Source organism: Ammospiza nelsoni, chromosome 7 (genome assembly GCF_027579445.1).
Source record: "Ammospiza nelsoni isolate bAmmNel1 chromosome 7, bAmmNel1.pri, whole genome shotgun sequence".
NCBI lineage: Eukaryota > Metazoa > Chordata > Aves > Passeriformes > Passerellidae > Ammospiza > Ammospiza nelsoni.
Genome location: NC_080639.1, coordinates 17587200 through 17604459, shown reverse-complemented (window position 1 = coordinate 17604459; position 17260 = coordinate 17587200). Strand labels below are relative to the sequence as shown.

Genomic DNA, 17260 nt, shown 5'->3' with positions numbered 1-17260 from the left:
CATGAAACACTTCCAAGAACACTTACTGTAGCAATATATTTTAGGAAGCTTTCTGACCAAAGCTGTGATTAATGTGCTGTCCGAGTGCTGGCCAAGTCCTCCACAGTAATGCTGGATTAGAATTCAGTGAAGATTTTGTCCTTCCATACACCTCTAACATTTATTTAGATGCTAAGTATACTTACATTTTTATCTGTAGCTACACTTTTCTAATGGGAAATGAAAATACCTTAAGATACACAAACAACTTTTATTGGGAGTGAATGTATCTTGAAGAAGTACCCAATCCAGTGTGTATTTGAGCAAATTAAGCTGTTGGTTGGCTAAGTTAGATCACAAACAACATTTGTCTGTCTGGATGCCAGCTCTGCTCACACTCTGTCTGTGCACAGCCCCAGTCACCCCAACAGCTAACAACGCTGGTGCTGCTAACACTGAACACCAACAAATTTTCAGCAATAAAAATCAGTTTGCATAAGTATCAAGGCAATTGGTAGAGGAATCATTTATAAACAGGAAAAAAAAAAAAGAATCATGGACAAACTGCTAAAAGTCATAGACTAATTCAGTGACTTGTGTTTGCATTATAAAACCATAGAAGACCAGGACAACTTACTGAATAGAAAAAAATAATTCAATAAATATTCACATGTCTCACAGCCACTTGGATATAAACCCAAAATTTTTATATTAGCTGTGATGCTCAAAAGTAATATATAATTAGTTCCATTTGTAAAAATCTCCCACCTCAGCATCAAAGCGGGGGTCCTGATAGGCATCACTGATGTTCACTGGGAGACCTGTGGAAGCGACGAGTTCAGCAATGCTGTTGTTTATTAGCCAGTCTGAATAGGATGATTTTTCCACACTGTCTTTGAAACTATCAAAATGCAGGGCAAGGGAAGAAAAGTATGCAGTCAACGTTAACTGCAAGTCCAGCATGTCTTAAATGCACATTAATAGGAACAGCAGAACCATTCACAATTATTAATAGTTATCAAAAATTAACTATAGAACAATAATTTGGTATTATTGAAGTGGTACCTCAAAAATTCTCTGCTTTACATAACTTTCTATTGAAAACAGCATTGGTGTATCAAGTAAATAAAATATTTGATAGATTTTACCTATGAATCAATAGTGGACTGTGTTCTAAGTTTCTGTAGGATACAGGACTGCTCATGAAAAGCAACCAGTTCTAAAAAATATTTTCTGTAGAGTTACCTGAAAATATATTCTTCTACACATTTTAAAATTAATCTAATAATCTGTGATATTTTCAATTTTTATTTTCAGTAATTTTCCTGTAAAAATTACTTTTAAAAATTTTGGCATCTGAAAGTCCATATCTAATGGCTGAAGAAGGGATCATTGAATAAGTCTTAAATTCAATACTGCAAGTATATTGCAGCAGGTAGATCCAAGTAGCTGCACAAGAAATGAAGGTTTCCTTTATTTTTACCTGGTTGAGCTTCTGCCACAGTTACTGAGGGGCTAGAGAGCTATCACTAAATGAGCATAAGACACTAAAATGATGGCCTCAACTCACCACACTCCACTGCAGCTTCTCAGAAAACTCAGTGTTTAGCAGACCTTAAATTCCTCACCTAATCAGCAGGAATGTTTTCTTTGACTTATTTCAGGCAGGTTCTTGACATTGGCAATGTCTGGCTACTCATGACTGGATAATAAAAAAATGCCTGCTGTCTTAGTTTTAAAAAGAAAACTGGTAAATTTTTAACACCTGAGAAACATTTCTTGGAAAAAAGTTACTAAGAAGCTATGGAGAATACAATAGTTTAAGGCTTTGAAGCATTCCTCATGAATGAAAACAGGCTGAACAGTGAAATCCTTGAAAGACTCAATCAAAGAGAAAGGATTGATTTTTGTTGACTGCATTGATTTTCTGGAGACTAATTCAACTACGTCACTCATCAAAAAGAAAATGTAATATTCTTAAAAGGCTATAAGTAATAATGATTTACAGAAATCTAGAGGAATCCACTTTCAATTGGGATAAGAATTTTGAATGACTGTAATAAATGTTATGTGTACACTTTGACAGAGACCTTTACATAAATAATAATGGGTTTTAAGCTAAGTAAAAAAATCACATTTATAATTTAACATTTAATTCATAATTTAATTTATTTCAAATACTCTAGAAGCAAAAAATCTTTGAGGATAAGAATCTAATTTCGAATGCATAGTTCCCAGTCCATAAGTTATCTGAATGATATTATCATATAAAACACATACATCAGGACTGCATTGGGGTGTCAAGCATTTTAAGCAGCAAATTAATTCAAGTAAAAGAAACAAGATAACATTCATAATTAAGTTTTAAAAGCAGGGTCTGTTATGTTCTCTCCATTCCTAACAAGCACTCTACATCTATACTCCAGAAGACAGGCACATCATCCCAGGGACAGTGAAACAGCTGAGGGATTTCAGCCCTTCCTCTGTACCAGCCCAAGTAGGAAGGAGCACAGATATTTTTGCCCACACAACTCATACTCTGGCCCAGGCAGGAGACTTGTCCACTACCACTGGTACCCAGGTTAGAGAGCTGTTATCTCAGCTACCTGCAAAAATGGAATCTCATCTGCCAAAACTGCTGCTTCTGTGCAGGAAAGGCACACTCCACAGCACATTCCATCAGGCTCATCTTCATCTACATCATACCAGAACTCAACCCCCAAGGATCCTAACATTTATGTAATATTTTTTCAAAGACAGAGAAAATTTAGGGGACTTGGCAAACTTGTACTTCAAGAAGAAAATCACTGGGAAAAACAAGAGCATCAGTGTGCCAATATGGATAATAAAGAAACTTGATTGCGGTGTGTGATGAAAACTTGGAAACTGAACAAAAAGACGCAAGTGTGGCCTTGCAAGACATTCCTTTACAAACAACAGCAAAGAAAATAAGTATGAATATTTATTATGATAATATATTTAGGTATTTAACAGGTGAGCTGCTATCATGCAGATTTATGAAGGCAAAAAAAAAGCCAACTTCTAAAACTGTGTGAGAAAATATATTGGGGCATCCATGAAATATTGTCTTAGAACTCCTTTCTCATTTAGATAAAATATAATGAGAACTGTTCTCAGCCTGAGATGTCTAGATTTCAACTAAAATTTCAAAGAAATAATGTTTTTCTTAACTGCTGTAATGATGAAGAAACTAATCTTTTTTTCCCCACATGAAAAGTCTCATGACCTGACATCAGTTACAGCTGCAGAATGCAGAATGAAAAGGGCAAAACTCACTAGGAAAATGCTCAAATGTCAAGGGCTCGCGGCATTGTTCTGTATCCTAAATAACCTTTATTTTTGTACAATAGTGCCAATAACTCAAGCTGTGCCTGTGCTAGATCCAAATGTGACATCATATCTGCCAGTCTAACCTTGGTCTTTGTAAAAGCAACTTCACTCTCCACAGGAAAAAATAATCACAGAAAAAGTGATACATCTTTATGTTAAAATGCACAGAAATTTACCTTTATGAATCTTATGAAGACTATCTACCAGTTTATGTGTTTATTCATGTCTTGGAATAAAGTTAAAATATTCTTGACTTGACTACAAGCAGAGTAGGCTACTACAAACTGCTGTGGCAACATGCTAATATAACTATGGTAACAAGAAATGAGCCAGCTTGGTTATCTTGATACCACTCTACATTGTTTTGACTAATCTGGCTATTGATCAAGTTTGAGAAAAACAGGAATAACAACCACATTCCTTGATTCATACTCCTGTCCCTGAATAAAAGAAATGTATTTTCACCCCCTAGGAAAGACCAACTGCTACTCTAGAACTCTTTGTAAAAAGCAACTTGTGATTCCCAGATGAATCAACAGATTATTTAATCATATTTAAATCTTCCTATTTTTTATTCTTGTTTTCCATTTGCTTCACCGTTCCCATAGCAGGACATGGAAAGGAGATAGCTTCTACCCATATTTCTGTGTGGCCTGGGACTCTGATGTGAGCTTGCACATCTTAGAAATTTTCTAACACTTCCCATTTCTAATGATGTGAAATCAATCCATGAAAAGGTTTATCACCATGACAGCCATTTGATATGCAAAATTCTCCTTCAGAATCAGTATGATTTAATCTGCATAAAACCTGTGTGATAAACACTGAGCCCTGCAAGATGGAAGAAATGTTCTCACAATAGTCCTAATCCTCATCCCCTCATTTGCTATATAGGACATTTTATGTGAACTGCTACCAGTGGTGTAACCTTTCAGGGATTGATATAACAACCTCACATGAACAAAAATCTTTCTTTTATTACTTAAAATTGGCCCTTTATAAGTGTTTACAGATCCTACTAAGCAAAACATATACTTCCATTTTGACTGGGCTCCCAAACAAGATTTAGTCACAGGAACACAGTTTCTAGGAAATACATATGCTCTGCAGTTTCTAGGTTTTCCAATTTGACAACAGCAGAAATAAAATTTTACTGGGAACCTCTCAACACAATTGTACAAAACAATTTTGTAAGAGATCAACAATCTAAAATAACTTTGTAATTTTTACTTCTATATTAATCAAGCAAAACAACAATTTCATGTTATCAATGAGTTCAGCCATAAAAAATCAGTTTTCCCCTGGTTTCTTACCTGAGACACCGATACAACATTAGTGCATATATACACACAAAAACATACATATATAAAAAAATATAGGGACATATATTCATTCAAGCAAGCCTCCATTTGAAGCAAGCAGGTGTCTTGTCTGAGTAAAAAATGTAGGCTCACACTCTTCAATCAGATCTACACAAAGTTCTATCAGAAAATAAAATCTTGACCAAGCAGACCTGAAACTACATGTGAAAAATGTAGTTATCCATAACCACAGAAGACATGAGCACTAACCTGTTGTCAGTATCAGCACTGCATTTTGGAGATAACAATTCGAAAGATTTTGTAAATTTCACCACCTGTCACAAAAGAAGTAACTTAAGATTACTATTAAGATAAATAAACATCTAAGAAACCAGTAATGTAAGGTTCCTCTGCTTAAACTGTATTTTTATCCAATAGTCTTAGGATAAAAGTACAAATTTGTATTCTCTCAATGGAGAATTCATGTTTAAAATACATGCTGTGCACAGTTCCCTAAAAATCAATATCAAATCAAATTATATCTTCAGATTCTCTCAGAAAACTCTTTTCCACAAGCATATATGCTTCCCTGTAAAGGCTTTTGGGACATGTATTATGGAACTTTACTCAAACTTCACTTTTTTAATATAGGGAATTAAGCAGAATGGCAGCTTTGCATTACTAACTGCAACCAATCACACTTGAACATATGTGTCAGGAACACATAAGTGAAACATCTTAGGAGTGGCAAAAAGTGACACAGAACAGAGGCCTTATTTTTGGATGTGTTCCCATCTTCACTTTGTTTCTGAATCATAAAAGCTTTCTGCACAATGTACAAATGACAGTATTTTAGACATGGTTAGACACTGAGTTACTCTAAAGAGATCTATTTTGATATAACCCTCCAAAATAGGAGAAAGTCAGGAAAATAACTGTTTTGCCACTTGTAAAAATTACCAAGTGGTTGGTAAGATGCTATTCTACTCCAAATTAACCTAAGATTTATGACCATCTAGAAAAAGTTTAAGATTTTTGTCCATATTTCACAATAGAGGAATAAGAACTCATTGCTTGTGGTTTGTGAAAAGTCCCTCCAGGCTCAAAGGCAGAAATAGTACCAAGAGCAGAAAAATGAACTGCCACCCACAACTTCCTAACACAATGGACATTTCTGTGAAAAATAAAAATCATATTATACTTATAAACACAGTGACATTTCATAAGAATGCAGTAGAATTATATATTGCAATTATAAAATTGGCGAGGGGGGTGGCTAGGGGAATCTAGAAAGAGAAAATGAACTAGAAATGTTAAAATTCTATAGTAGAGAACATAAGTGAAATAAAAACTTTGATCTTGCTTTTAGGAAAGCTGGTATAATTTAGGGCATACTCAATTGAAAGTTCTTAATTTTTATTAACTGAAATGAAATATGAATCATATCTTTCCTCCAAGGAAAAGAATGGGTATTTTTTCTGCCCTACAAACAAATTTACGATTCTGTCTCTGACTTGTCAAAGCCTAGCAACAAATAATTAACTGCAGAATCAGTGAATACAAAAATAATAATTGAGTAGGGAAAAAGAGATATTAAAAACAATGTTTTATCCTTCAACTACTTCTCAAATCAGTGGAAAGGAGGGTAGCTTAAATTGAATAGCCTGAAAACACTGGAGAGAGCTACCAATATAAAGGCAGCCACTTAATTTATTACTAATAACAATACTCATAAAAACTTCCAACATTTTTTAAGAGGCTCTTACACCCTATGAATATCAGTTACTGCAAAGTCCCAGTGAAAGATCCTGTCAAAACTGTCAAATACTTTCATACCGTTTACATCCATCTGTTCAACAGAGCTCTGCAATGAAATAATTATTCATGGGTCAAGTAGACAGAGTAATTGCAAAAACCCAAAAATACTTCAGTTATTCTGAAAGCTGGATTTCCATTTCACCTGCTCAATGTAAAAACTTACTGCTATCACAGTATAAGCCTATTGGGATAGAGACACCCTGAAAAACACCTGCTGTTCTGTACTTGCACATGACATGCAGCTCTACTTACTGGTGATTCAATGTCTTCCAGAAGTAACACTGAGCACCGCTCACACTTCAGGAGGGTCTGGGCCCGATGCATAATTTTCTTGACAATTTTCTCTAAGTCAGTCTGTTCCTCAAAGAGGTCATTCACTACTTCCAGTAAAGCCTGTATACAAGGACAGAAAACTTTTGTATTGGTTGTAAACTAATAAATACATGGAGCATTGCAAAGGAAGTTTCATATCTGGGATCAATTTTATATGAGTGATCCCTTGAAATCTTCATTCAAAGAAAGGTCTTAATGACTATGGCAACAAAATTGAAATTAATTGTTAATACTTTGTCAAGGAATAGAGGTTCAATACCACTAGAGGTATTTCTACTGAAGTTCTGGACCTGTGATGCAAGCTAACAAAAATATAATTCCCTGTCATTGTAGAAAGGATGATAAAAAAGAAGCCAACTATTATTAAAAACCCCTCAAAATTACCATTTTGTTTCTTCAAAAAATAAAAGACCTCTGTGACAAGGGAATGACAGGGCAGCAGAGCATTATTTTCACTTCAGATCCTCCTGTCCCAATGCATGCACAGCACCAGCAATCATGAGTGTGTACTCTATGGAGACATGCTGTCAAAACCCTTCACATATGGGTTTTTTTCCCCTGCTTAATTTTATAAAGATATATCCACATTATTTGCACATGAACTAAATATTAAAAATTCAGAATGGCAGAGGTCTGAGATGAGTAGAATTTTATGAGAGCTTGAATCTCTGCCTAAGTAACACTTTCTCCTGCACCATCTGTGCCACAAATGCAATTGTTTCAGCACCTCAAGATGTGGAACTGACATCAGGGAACCACAGCTACCACTACAAGTGGATTTCCCTCCCACACTGTCTGCTTGCTGCCTCAATCAAAACAGGAATCTTTTGAAGATATAGTTTTTGAAATAGAGCTGTCTGCTTAGCAAACACATATGCATAGCTGGAACCTGCAGGAGCAAAAGACTAAAGTTTGATGTTGGTCCACTGTACACTTTGCACTTACCCTGCTTCTGTCATATTCCTTCCTTGAAGCTGCAAACAGCTGGGCATTGGATATGGCAATCCCACAGAAGGGGAGGTACATCTGCATCACCTAGTATGGAAAGAAACTTACAGTCATTAAAAACAACTGCAATTGTTTACAGCAATTTCTTTCTAGTAAAGGGACCTAAACTCAGGGGACACATCACAGGAAGGTCTCAGCTCACTCTTCAGCAGAGCACTAAATACAAAATGAAATTATCATGGGCAAGGCACATCTGATGCATGGAAAGAGATCAAATATCTAGGAAAGAACAAATACAATTAAGCTCACAGGTCCCAGAAGTCTGGGTCCTCCACAATTTCTCTGGCAATTTGTGGATTCTCAACCCTATAAAATGTCTTCTGAAGACTACTTTAAATTACTGTAGACAGTACAGCTTCCCTAGAAAACACTCTTTATTTCTCTGGACTGCTTTTTTGTTCTGAGCTCAAGAAGCAAGTTTGAGTCACATTCCTGTTGAGGAATTCTACATAGATTTTGGAGAATACCAGCACAGTGGAACACAGCACATTGATCCTACACTATTAGTCAGAAAACTGATTGTCTTCTCAACGAAGGTAAAAAAAAAAAAAAAATTAAAAGAACATGCTTGAAAAACTGGGCCTTAATGTATCATCATACATTACAAAATGTAATGAAAAGTCCCTGAAAAGGAGGGACTGGGAACGTAGTTTGAGGTGCCCAAAATGATTGTAGGTTGGCTGCGTGAAGTTAGCAAACTGGACCAGTCAAACAGCTGAATAGCTGTGGGACTGGCACTTCACAAGGATGACAGTGGATCAAAGTACAAACCCAGCATTTTTAAGCCACACACTGGTAAGAAATATGTAACATACTGTCACTCCTGAGTGGTTCCCAGGCTTAGGTCTGAGACTTTTAGTAAATTTTACAGCTGCTGAATAGCCTTAACATTTGCAAAGCCAGTGCGAGTTGAGGCACTCTGCTGTTTACAGAGCCAAAAGAATGCTGCAGCAGCTAACCTTTCTTCTCTTTGGTCTGTCTGTCTATTGTAAGAAATCCTGTCTGTGACAAACTTTGGCATTAAGAGAGTGGCATTTATCTTTGAAATTCTGTTTAATTAGGAAAACACTGCTAACCCAGAGACGTGGGCTATTGAGAATATCTGAGGAAAGATATCTGAGGAAAGATATCAGACAAACAGAAGCAGCAGCAACTGCTGTTATACTTTATCTACCTTGAGCACTCCACTGGTTCCCTACCTGCTTAGTCTGTGTTTGAGTAATGATGAGCTTTTGCAAAGAATCCTCAGATCCTCTGAATTTTGTACCTTTACACCTGGCACTCTGTCACAGCAACTGCAGACTGTAAGGGTGCACACTTATACTGCTCATTTGGAAACACCCTACTTTCATCCTCTTCCCATCACAGCTACCTATGGCTCTAAGGAAAATGACACTTTAGACTCTACAAACACTCACCTTTCTGAAGAGGCAGTAATTAAAGTAGCCAACTATCACACCAGATCTACAGGATAGAGTACACAAAATGAAAAATAAAGTACAAATGTAAAAAACTGATAAGAGGGATTAATTTTTTTAATAGTCAGAGTTTCTCTGAGAGAATTTTGCTTATTTCACTTTATTTTTTATTTTCAAATGAAACAAAAAACCTCCCTATCTATATTTTCTTGTAATAGTTCTAAAAACGACAGCCAAGTAAGAGATCAGAGCAGAAAAAGTTAACTTAAGAAAAATCTGGCCTTTACTGAAATTCTGAATACCTTAATGAGACTGGATATATTTTTACTCAATAGGTAAATAATAGTATTTATTGTCTCCACACTGGAATCTCCATTCCCAAAATTAATGTGGCCCTGTGACAAAGGAAAGCACAAGAGGAGCTTATGAACCTTCAGGCATCACAAAACCAGCTAGCCAAAATTTCTTTTTAGTGAGAAGAAAATAAAACCTTGCAATATTGTAAACCACTGGTCTCTGGAACCCAAACTCCAAGGCACTGGATCTTTACACAGAAATTACCATCCATAAAACACTGTTTTATGACATCTTAAGAGCTTGGAAAGCCACTGACACACATCACTCTTGTCACCACTCAAACTAATTGTATAAGGCGCAGCACAATTAAGAAGGACACCAAGTTGTTTAAGAAAACCAAGTTGTTTCTTAAGTAGAAGAAATAAATAAATGTCAACAATTATGAAGAAAAAAACCAAGACAAAAAGTGTCAGGTAGAGAGGAATCACCCTGTGGTTCAATTATTCCTGTTTACCTAAAATTGACAAAACAAAAGCCTGCTGTTCTTACACTTTTGTACTCTCTAAATGGTCAAAGTGACTTTTCCTTAAACCACTTTTGGCAAGTTGTAATACAGCACCAAGTACACAAAGAATGAAGATGTTTCTTATGGTACCTTAATTTTAAGTAAGACTTCTTAAACCAAAATTGCTCAATGGGATAGAAAGCAGTTATTGCATTATTTCAGATTACAGATTTAGATCTGCAGCATTAAGACTATTTTACAAGCACCTCTAACATGCTTATGCTATGACTGTGGACACTCCATAAAAATATGGAATAATGTCATATTCAGCTCCTATCTGTCTGAGCCACAGCAGGTATTTTTAAGCCAGATTCTCACTTCAGGGATTTTTCCCTCCAAAGAGAATGTAAAAAGTTGAGGAAATGGTACATAACACCACGAGACAGACACATCCTTTCCCCCTCCTTTTACGTGAAAGATAACTAATTACTAATTTCCTGGTGCTCCAGGGCAAGAACTGGCCCAAAGGTTGAGTATGCTACGTGATTCCATTACACCAATGCACAAAGTTTTTGTGTGAAACTCGTAGAAGAACATGCAGCATACCCCTCTGAAGTACATAAAGTAATTTCCCTTTGTTAAACTGAAGGCTATTCAAAATAGTTTTGAAGCAAAAGGGAATATAACTGAAAGATAATTTCCTTCCACATCTATTTCGAATTAATTAAAGGAAAATATTCTGCAGAGGTACTAAAGTTATTTTCAAAGAAAGCAAATAGGCAGGATTGAAAAAAAATCAAAACCAGTTTTAACAGATGTGCCTCATTAAATTATTTTGTCAAATAGGAGTAGTTGCAGTGATTCATCACAGTTCTATGTGACATATTGATAAACACATGGGTAAGTATAAAATAGTAGATTTTATAAAAATGGTGTTTAGGCTGATGAATGTGCTGAGACATTAAAAGACACTAATTTTTGTTGGATTCTTTTTCATGACAACTGTAAGGTATTCAGATACAGTAACTTCAGGTTAGCAAGTTTATATTGTGAATCACTTGGACATTCAGGGTCCAGGTGACCTGGCCCAGTTTCTCTTCATTAACCCCCCAGTAAGTATCAGTGGGTAGCAGTTACACTCACCTCACAAATTCACAGCAATATTCAAAAGCTAAAAAGCTGAACTCAAAAACTGTTCAATATTTTATCAGGGCAGGAAACCTATGAAAAGAAGTAGTAGTAATGGGAACCTTCAATATCTCACTTTTTTCTTTTTGAAATTCTATTATTTCATTGTTGTATGTTAGGAGTATTAAAACACAACTACCAAGGAAACAAACAGTATAATTACAAGAAATTTCAGTATTCAGTTACATAACTACTTACATTTTCAGCTAGGTCTTGAAGATTACTTATCTTTATTTCAAAACTACACCAGTAAGATCAGATGTCTGCCCTGACCAGAGTTACTTTTGGCTTCCCACAGGATATATTTCCATTGCTTTAGTATCTCCACACACCTCCAGAATTGCAGCCCCAAAGTTAGACCTTCAAATCCACAACAATAACTGAAGCAGGAGCTTGGTATTTGGAAGTATGAAACATTTTCAGATTCTGCATTACTAAATACTAGGACAAGTAAGCTACAAACTGTGCTTGTTAGTGGATGCTTTTCTTTTACAGCATCAGTTCAGAAACACACCAGTGCTCCCTCAGAATTTTAAAGGGCAGTCTTCCATATGTTTCCTCTTCATGATGACAGTTTTACAGGCCAAAAGTTCCACACCTGGTTACACAGTTGTCTGGGCACATCAGCATCTGGACACCTATACTACAGCAGCACAATGTCTTGAGATGTGACACTCATTTTCTTTCATCCAGCTTTTCATAGATGATGAGACATAAAATACATAAGTTAGTAAAATGCTTCTTAGTGTTCCTCTGAACTGCTAAAAATTAGGGTTTCTTTTCATCATCTGGGTTTGGATTTCACAATCACTTCACATATGATACAAATCTTTCTGTCATTAGAAACAGGAGGGAGACCTCTGGCCAAGCCCTTTCTGACAATGCATGTTGTCAAGCGATACCGCCTTTCCCTCCACTGCACAGCCTGGAGATGAGGGTCCTTATGGAATCTGTAAAACTCTTCCCTTGCTGCATAAGAAAAACCCCTGCTGGTTCCAGCAGCAAAAGAAGGCTATTTTCTAGAATTGTGTACCTCACAGGAAGTAAATTCTGAAATTTTCTCTTACGAGAGGAAAATATAAAAGCAACAAAGTTGCATAGGTGCAGAGCTGCAATGCAGAAAGTTATTAGCTAATGGTGAAAACCAGCCAGTGCTGCAATGGCAGCACACTGCAGAGGGGAAATGTGAGCTTGCTGGCTGGAAAGCAGCCCTGACTTCAACTTCAGCAAATGCAGTGACATTTACCCTGCCTCCCCCGCGTCAGCTTTGCCCTCACGGAGCCCTCTCCAAGAGCACACGCTGCCATAGCTATCCAGTGGAGTGTAACTCAGCTTCTGGCACACTCCAAGCACCCCCTGCCTGTGGTCAGAAAAGAAAACAGTTCTGATGTCTGACAGAAGAAAGAAGCTTCTCAGTAATGCTTGTGTACTCACTCTGGCACAAACTCCAGGTTGAGCTCTCAGCAAATGCCTGTCTGGTTCAGTTGTTTTCTTTAGCGGCCACAGGAGCCACTTCTCTTTACACAGCTTGCTTGGTGAGCCTGTGGGGAAAGGAGCTAGTACAGCCTTCCTAGAAAGAGAAAAGAAGTCCTTTCAAAGGAAAAGTTTTTTTGCTGTAGTTTAAAGTGATAGATGTTTTGTGGGCATACTTGAAACCAAATCAGGGAAGCCAGCTGCCCTTAAAAACATTTCCTAATGTGTTCAAAGTAGGTTCAGAGGGTGAAATATTCTACTGAATTCTGAAAGCAATAAACCAAATCCAAATGCAAAATGGTTAAACACAAGCGCTCTTCCAAATTCCATTACCTCCTGCCAGCTGTGCAGGGTCTGGCTAGCCACACATCTGATAAAATCTAATTGTCATCTAAGTTCACAAATCCAAGAAATATTTTCCAAAATTATTTTTCTATATATTCCCAAGCATGGAAAGAACAATTGGTTGGTAAAAACACTCCATGAATTGTAGGCACCCAAATAGGGTACACAGCTCCTATGTGTATCACTGAACCTGCAGAAGCTCCTGGGCCAATCTCCTACTGCCTTTTTCTTTTTCTTTTTTTTTGTTTAAGTTTGTATTTGCATGTGATTATTAATGAGTACCATAAAAATGCGCTAATGCTTGCAAACATAGAGCAGCATCTCTGCCCTATAAAGCTCACTCTCTAACTCTGCAAGCTTTTGGTGTCTGTAAACAGCCTGAAAAGGACCACGGGAGCAATCCTTCAGCACTGCCTCTATACTTTCCTGCCTCACAGAATTACTGGCACACATTCAAACTAGATAACTGCGTCACCAGACAGATTACAAAACATGTCTCTGGTAGAAGCAGACTTATTTCAGTTTTAAAGCCTGACTCCTATGTAGGTCACTGTCCTCACAAGCCATGGCACCGGGAGACTGCTGCATGCAGGAGCAAAGGGCAGGAAAGGGTGGGAGTGCAGCCAAATGTGCCCAACTCTGACTTTTCTGCGGGCCCCATCACTGCCCTCTAGTTGTTCAACACAACCTCCTCTTCTCTGTTTTCTGCTATGCACCCAAGGTCTTTAAACTGGGAAAACAAGTCAACACAATGAACTTGATTTATAATAATACACTTGTAAAAATGTTTATACAGTCAGAACACATCTACAAATCTTATTTTTTTCTGGCAGGTATTTGACAGTTTCTTGACCCAGTCACTTTACAGCTAGATATTATCCATTATTCCCCTCACTACCAGGGTATGAACCTCAAAAAAAAAAAAAAAACAAGCAATACTCAATTACACTGTCAAAAAACCCAAAAACATTAGAAGTTGCTATTAAAACTATTTTTAACAATATTTGGTAAGACATAAACATTTTGACATTGCATTATATTTCGTATTTAGTACAAAGTGAAAAGAATAAGTGTACTGTAAATTTCCTTACAGCACCTCATTTTAAATGATGCTGCCCCAAATGAATCTGAAATAGGAAAACATTTCTGCTAAAGACTAGAAAGCCAAAAATAAATATATGTAAAATGTCTGCTATTCTAGGATCTCTTCATCTGATCTCCTACATGCAAAATCCAGCTATTTTCATTGGAAATGCCTCTATATTTTACACAAACCTGAATCACTGATGCCCACTAATAAGCCCCATCCCAGCAAACTGCCACTTATTTATTCAGCATGTGATATTAAGCCAGGATTTCCAGAAGGGAAAATGAGGACAAGAGGAAGAAAAAAGTTACACAAGGAATGACAGTGGTTCTATTAAAATCAGAAGTGTATGAACTGATGAAGAGCAGAGGTAGCAGGTAAGGAGCATCACCATGCCACTGTAAGCACCTGTAAGGCCAAGCCAATGCCTGGCACTGGCCCTTAGCCCCAGGACTTCAGCAAATGCAGTAAAGTTGAGCTGTAAAGCAAGGAAAAGTCATCTTACAGGCAGCCTGAATGAGGGCTGCAAAGTTGCAGCAGTGTGATCAAAGCTGTGAACCAACATGTTTTTGTGTCATAAACATACTGACAGCCATGGAGACTCCTCACTGCAAGGTAACCTGGATGGTGATGTGGGCTATGTCTGTGGGCAGGCAGAAGGCCTTAAATCAACCCAACAGTTATAAATTATGCTTCTTTATCAACTCTAGAGTTTCCACCAATTGGACATTAGCAAGGCTTTGTAGCAAAATCTTAAGGAGAAATGCTAAGCATCTTTTATTAGCTCATCTGAAATAACAGGGATAGGAAGAATCACAAAAGGCCACGAATCTTCAAAACCGCAACTCCTACCCACAAATAAAGTATGAAGGAGAAGAAATAAAGTTCCTCTATTTCAAAGGATGAATATCAGTTATATTTGAAATACATAAATTATATAATCACCTTTAAAAAAAAAATCAAGCTGAGATAATTCACAGAGGACATTTAACCAGTGTAATGCTTTCCCGAGAGACCAGGAGGGGCTGTTACTGCCTGGCTGCTCTGCTCTGCCCTGTTTGAAGAGGAGTCACTAGAGGCCAGCCCCCAGGCACAGCAGCCTGCAGCTGTTATGTAAGGTGGGCAGTTCTGCAATGCCTAAATCTCAGTGCCTCAAAGCACTTTGGCAGACCATGAACAAAGTTTTACAGCAGCAATGTCAGGTAGTAATTTTTATCTAGAGTCAGCAAAACTGAGCCAAAGAAAAATTTAACTGATATCTGAAGGGAGGAAAAAGGTCACAAAGAAAGATTTTGTCAAATTTTGGAAAGACTCCTGGCTTCCACTATGCTTGAATCAGTGGAACCAGCTTTATAAATGTCACTGCATGAGATGGGAAGATCTTGGTATTGGCAAAGTGAGAGCTGTGAAGACTGATACTATCAACGCTAAAAATAGGAATTGAAGATCAGAACTTTAAATTGGCATAGGTGAATTAATCAGTATCACCTCAAAGCTATCTTTTCTACAACACAATTGCAGGCTTTGATCTTACCATTTCAAATGCATTCATCTGTCATCTGGCAGACAATATATATAATAATTGACCATGATAATTGAATGGCATTGAAACCAAGAGATGAATTCCACATGCATCCATACAATGAGAATATCATCTTCATGTCGCAGTTCTACTTACAACTCAGTTACCACTCCCAATTCTTGTCTATGGAGAAATAGATTTATCCACTTACTTCCTCCTGCAGGCCTTAAGTATTAGAGTACACAAACTGAAAACTACTTCTACTAATTCTTGACTTATCCATAACTGAATGAAGATGCCTTCTTTCATTTTTGTATGAATTAAAATCTTCTCTTTAGAGCCAGAGTGCAGATACAGGACCAGAATCACAAACTGGCTGAGACTGGATGGGGCCTTTGGAGGTCACCTAGTCCAACATTCTGTGCTCAAGCAGGACTGCCTAAAGCTTTTTGCTTAGGACTTTGTCTAGACAGCTTTTGAATATCTCCAAGGGTGATGATTTCACAACCTCTCTGAGCAACTTGTCTGTCTCTCTCACAATAAAAAAAGTGTATCCTGACTTTCAGACAGTTCTCCATGTTTAAGTATATGTATTGCCTCTTGTCTTGTCACTTGGCACCACTGAAAAGAAACTGGATATGCATCTTTGTATTGCACTATCCCCCATTTGTATATAGTGATGAGATCCCCCACCATGAGCATTCTCTTCTTTGCTAAACAGTCCCAGCTCCCTAAGCCTTTCCTCACAGGGGAGACACTTCAGTTCCTTAATCCTCTTTCTGTACCTTTATTGGACTCTATCCAGTACATTCTTGTACTGGGGACCCCACAGCTGGACATGTTGTGTAGAGTCATGAGGGAAACTTCATCCTGCTCTTGTATGAATGCTGTGTGCAGTTTAACAAAGAAGAAATTTAGCTAATTTATATACAACAGTCTGCACTGAGATTCCAATGGTATTAATAAGTTCTTATTCAGGTTCTTCTCTCACATACTTCAATATGTGTTTTGTGATTTTTGAGGAAGCAATTCCTTGAACAGTAGCCTTTTTTTCATATTTGGCTTTGTTTAAGAGTGAATATTTATGGCAGAACTTACTGCAGAAGCCTGATCCTTTGCCATGCTGAGCTCCTCTTTCAGCAAGGTGGCCATTTTTGCCTGACTGAAGTTGCCAATGTCAGCAAAACCTTTCCAACTGAAGCTCCAACTGGAACAGAAAAGCCTGAACCCTGCACATTAACCAACCAGATTACATTGTGCCTGATGTGAATAAGTTTAGCTCACCCAACTTCTCACTGTTTGCATTGGTTCCAGGGGGATGGAAGTGGTTGGTTCTGTTCCACTAGAAAAAAATGTGAAGCAATTTTTCTTAACTGAGATGCATAATTTGATGACAGCTTAAAAGAAAGCCAGGGACTCAAGATACCAACTGTATTCCCTTACATTACTGCTTGTCAAACAGAGAGCCTCTAGTGTTTCTTAGGCAACAAAAATTTTACCCTCAAACAGAAAAAATCTTCAACTGAATGGAAATAGAGGACAACAAATAGCATAAGTGCCCCTTCCTTTCATCACATAATTTTACATCTCTCTTCCAACCAAGATGCATCTGTACCTTGACCCTTTCTTCCATAA

The 17260-nt window shown here is 37.3% G+C and overlaps 1 protein-coding gene across 1 annotated transcript in view; it reads right to left on the bottom strand.

Moving 5' to 3' along the window:
* PDE11A (phosphodiesterase 11A) overlaps nucleotides 1–17260 on the bottom strand; it is a 103743-nt gene that overhangs the window by 55771 nt on the left and 30712 nt on the right. Inside the window, exons 3-6 of the mRNA XM_059476152.1 lie at nucleotides 7728–7817; nucleotides 6702–6842; nucleotides 4902–4966; nucleotides 748–880 (exon numbers count right to left, since the gene is read on the bottom strand). Of these exons, the coding sequence (XP_059332135.1) occupies nucleotides 748–880; nucleotides 4902–4966; nucleotides 6702–6842; nucleotides 7728–7817 (429 nt within the window). The remainder of the gene's footprint in view (nucleotides 1–747; nucleotides 881–4901; nucleotides 4967–6701; nucleotides 6843–7727; nucleotides 7818–17260) is intronic.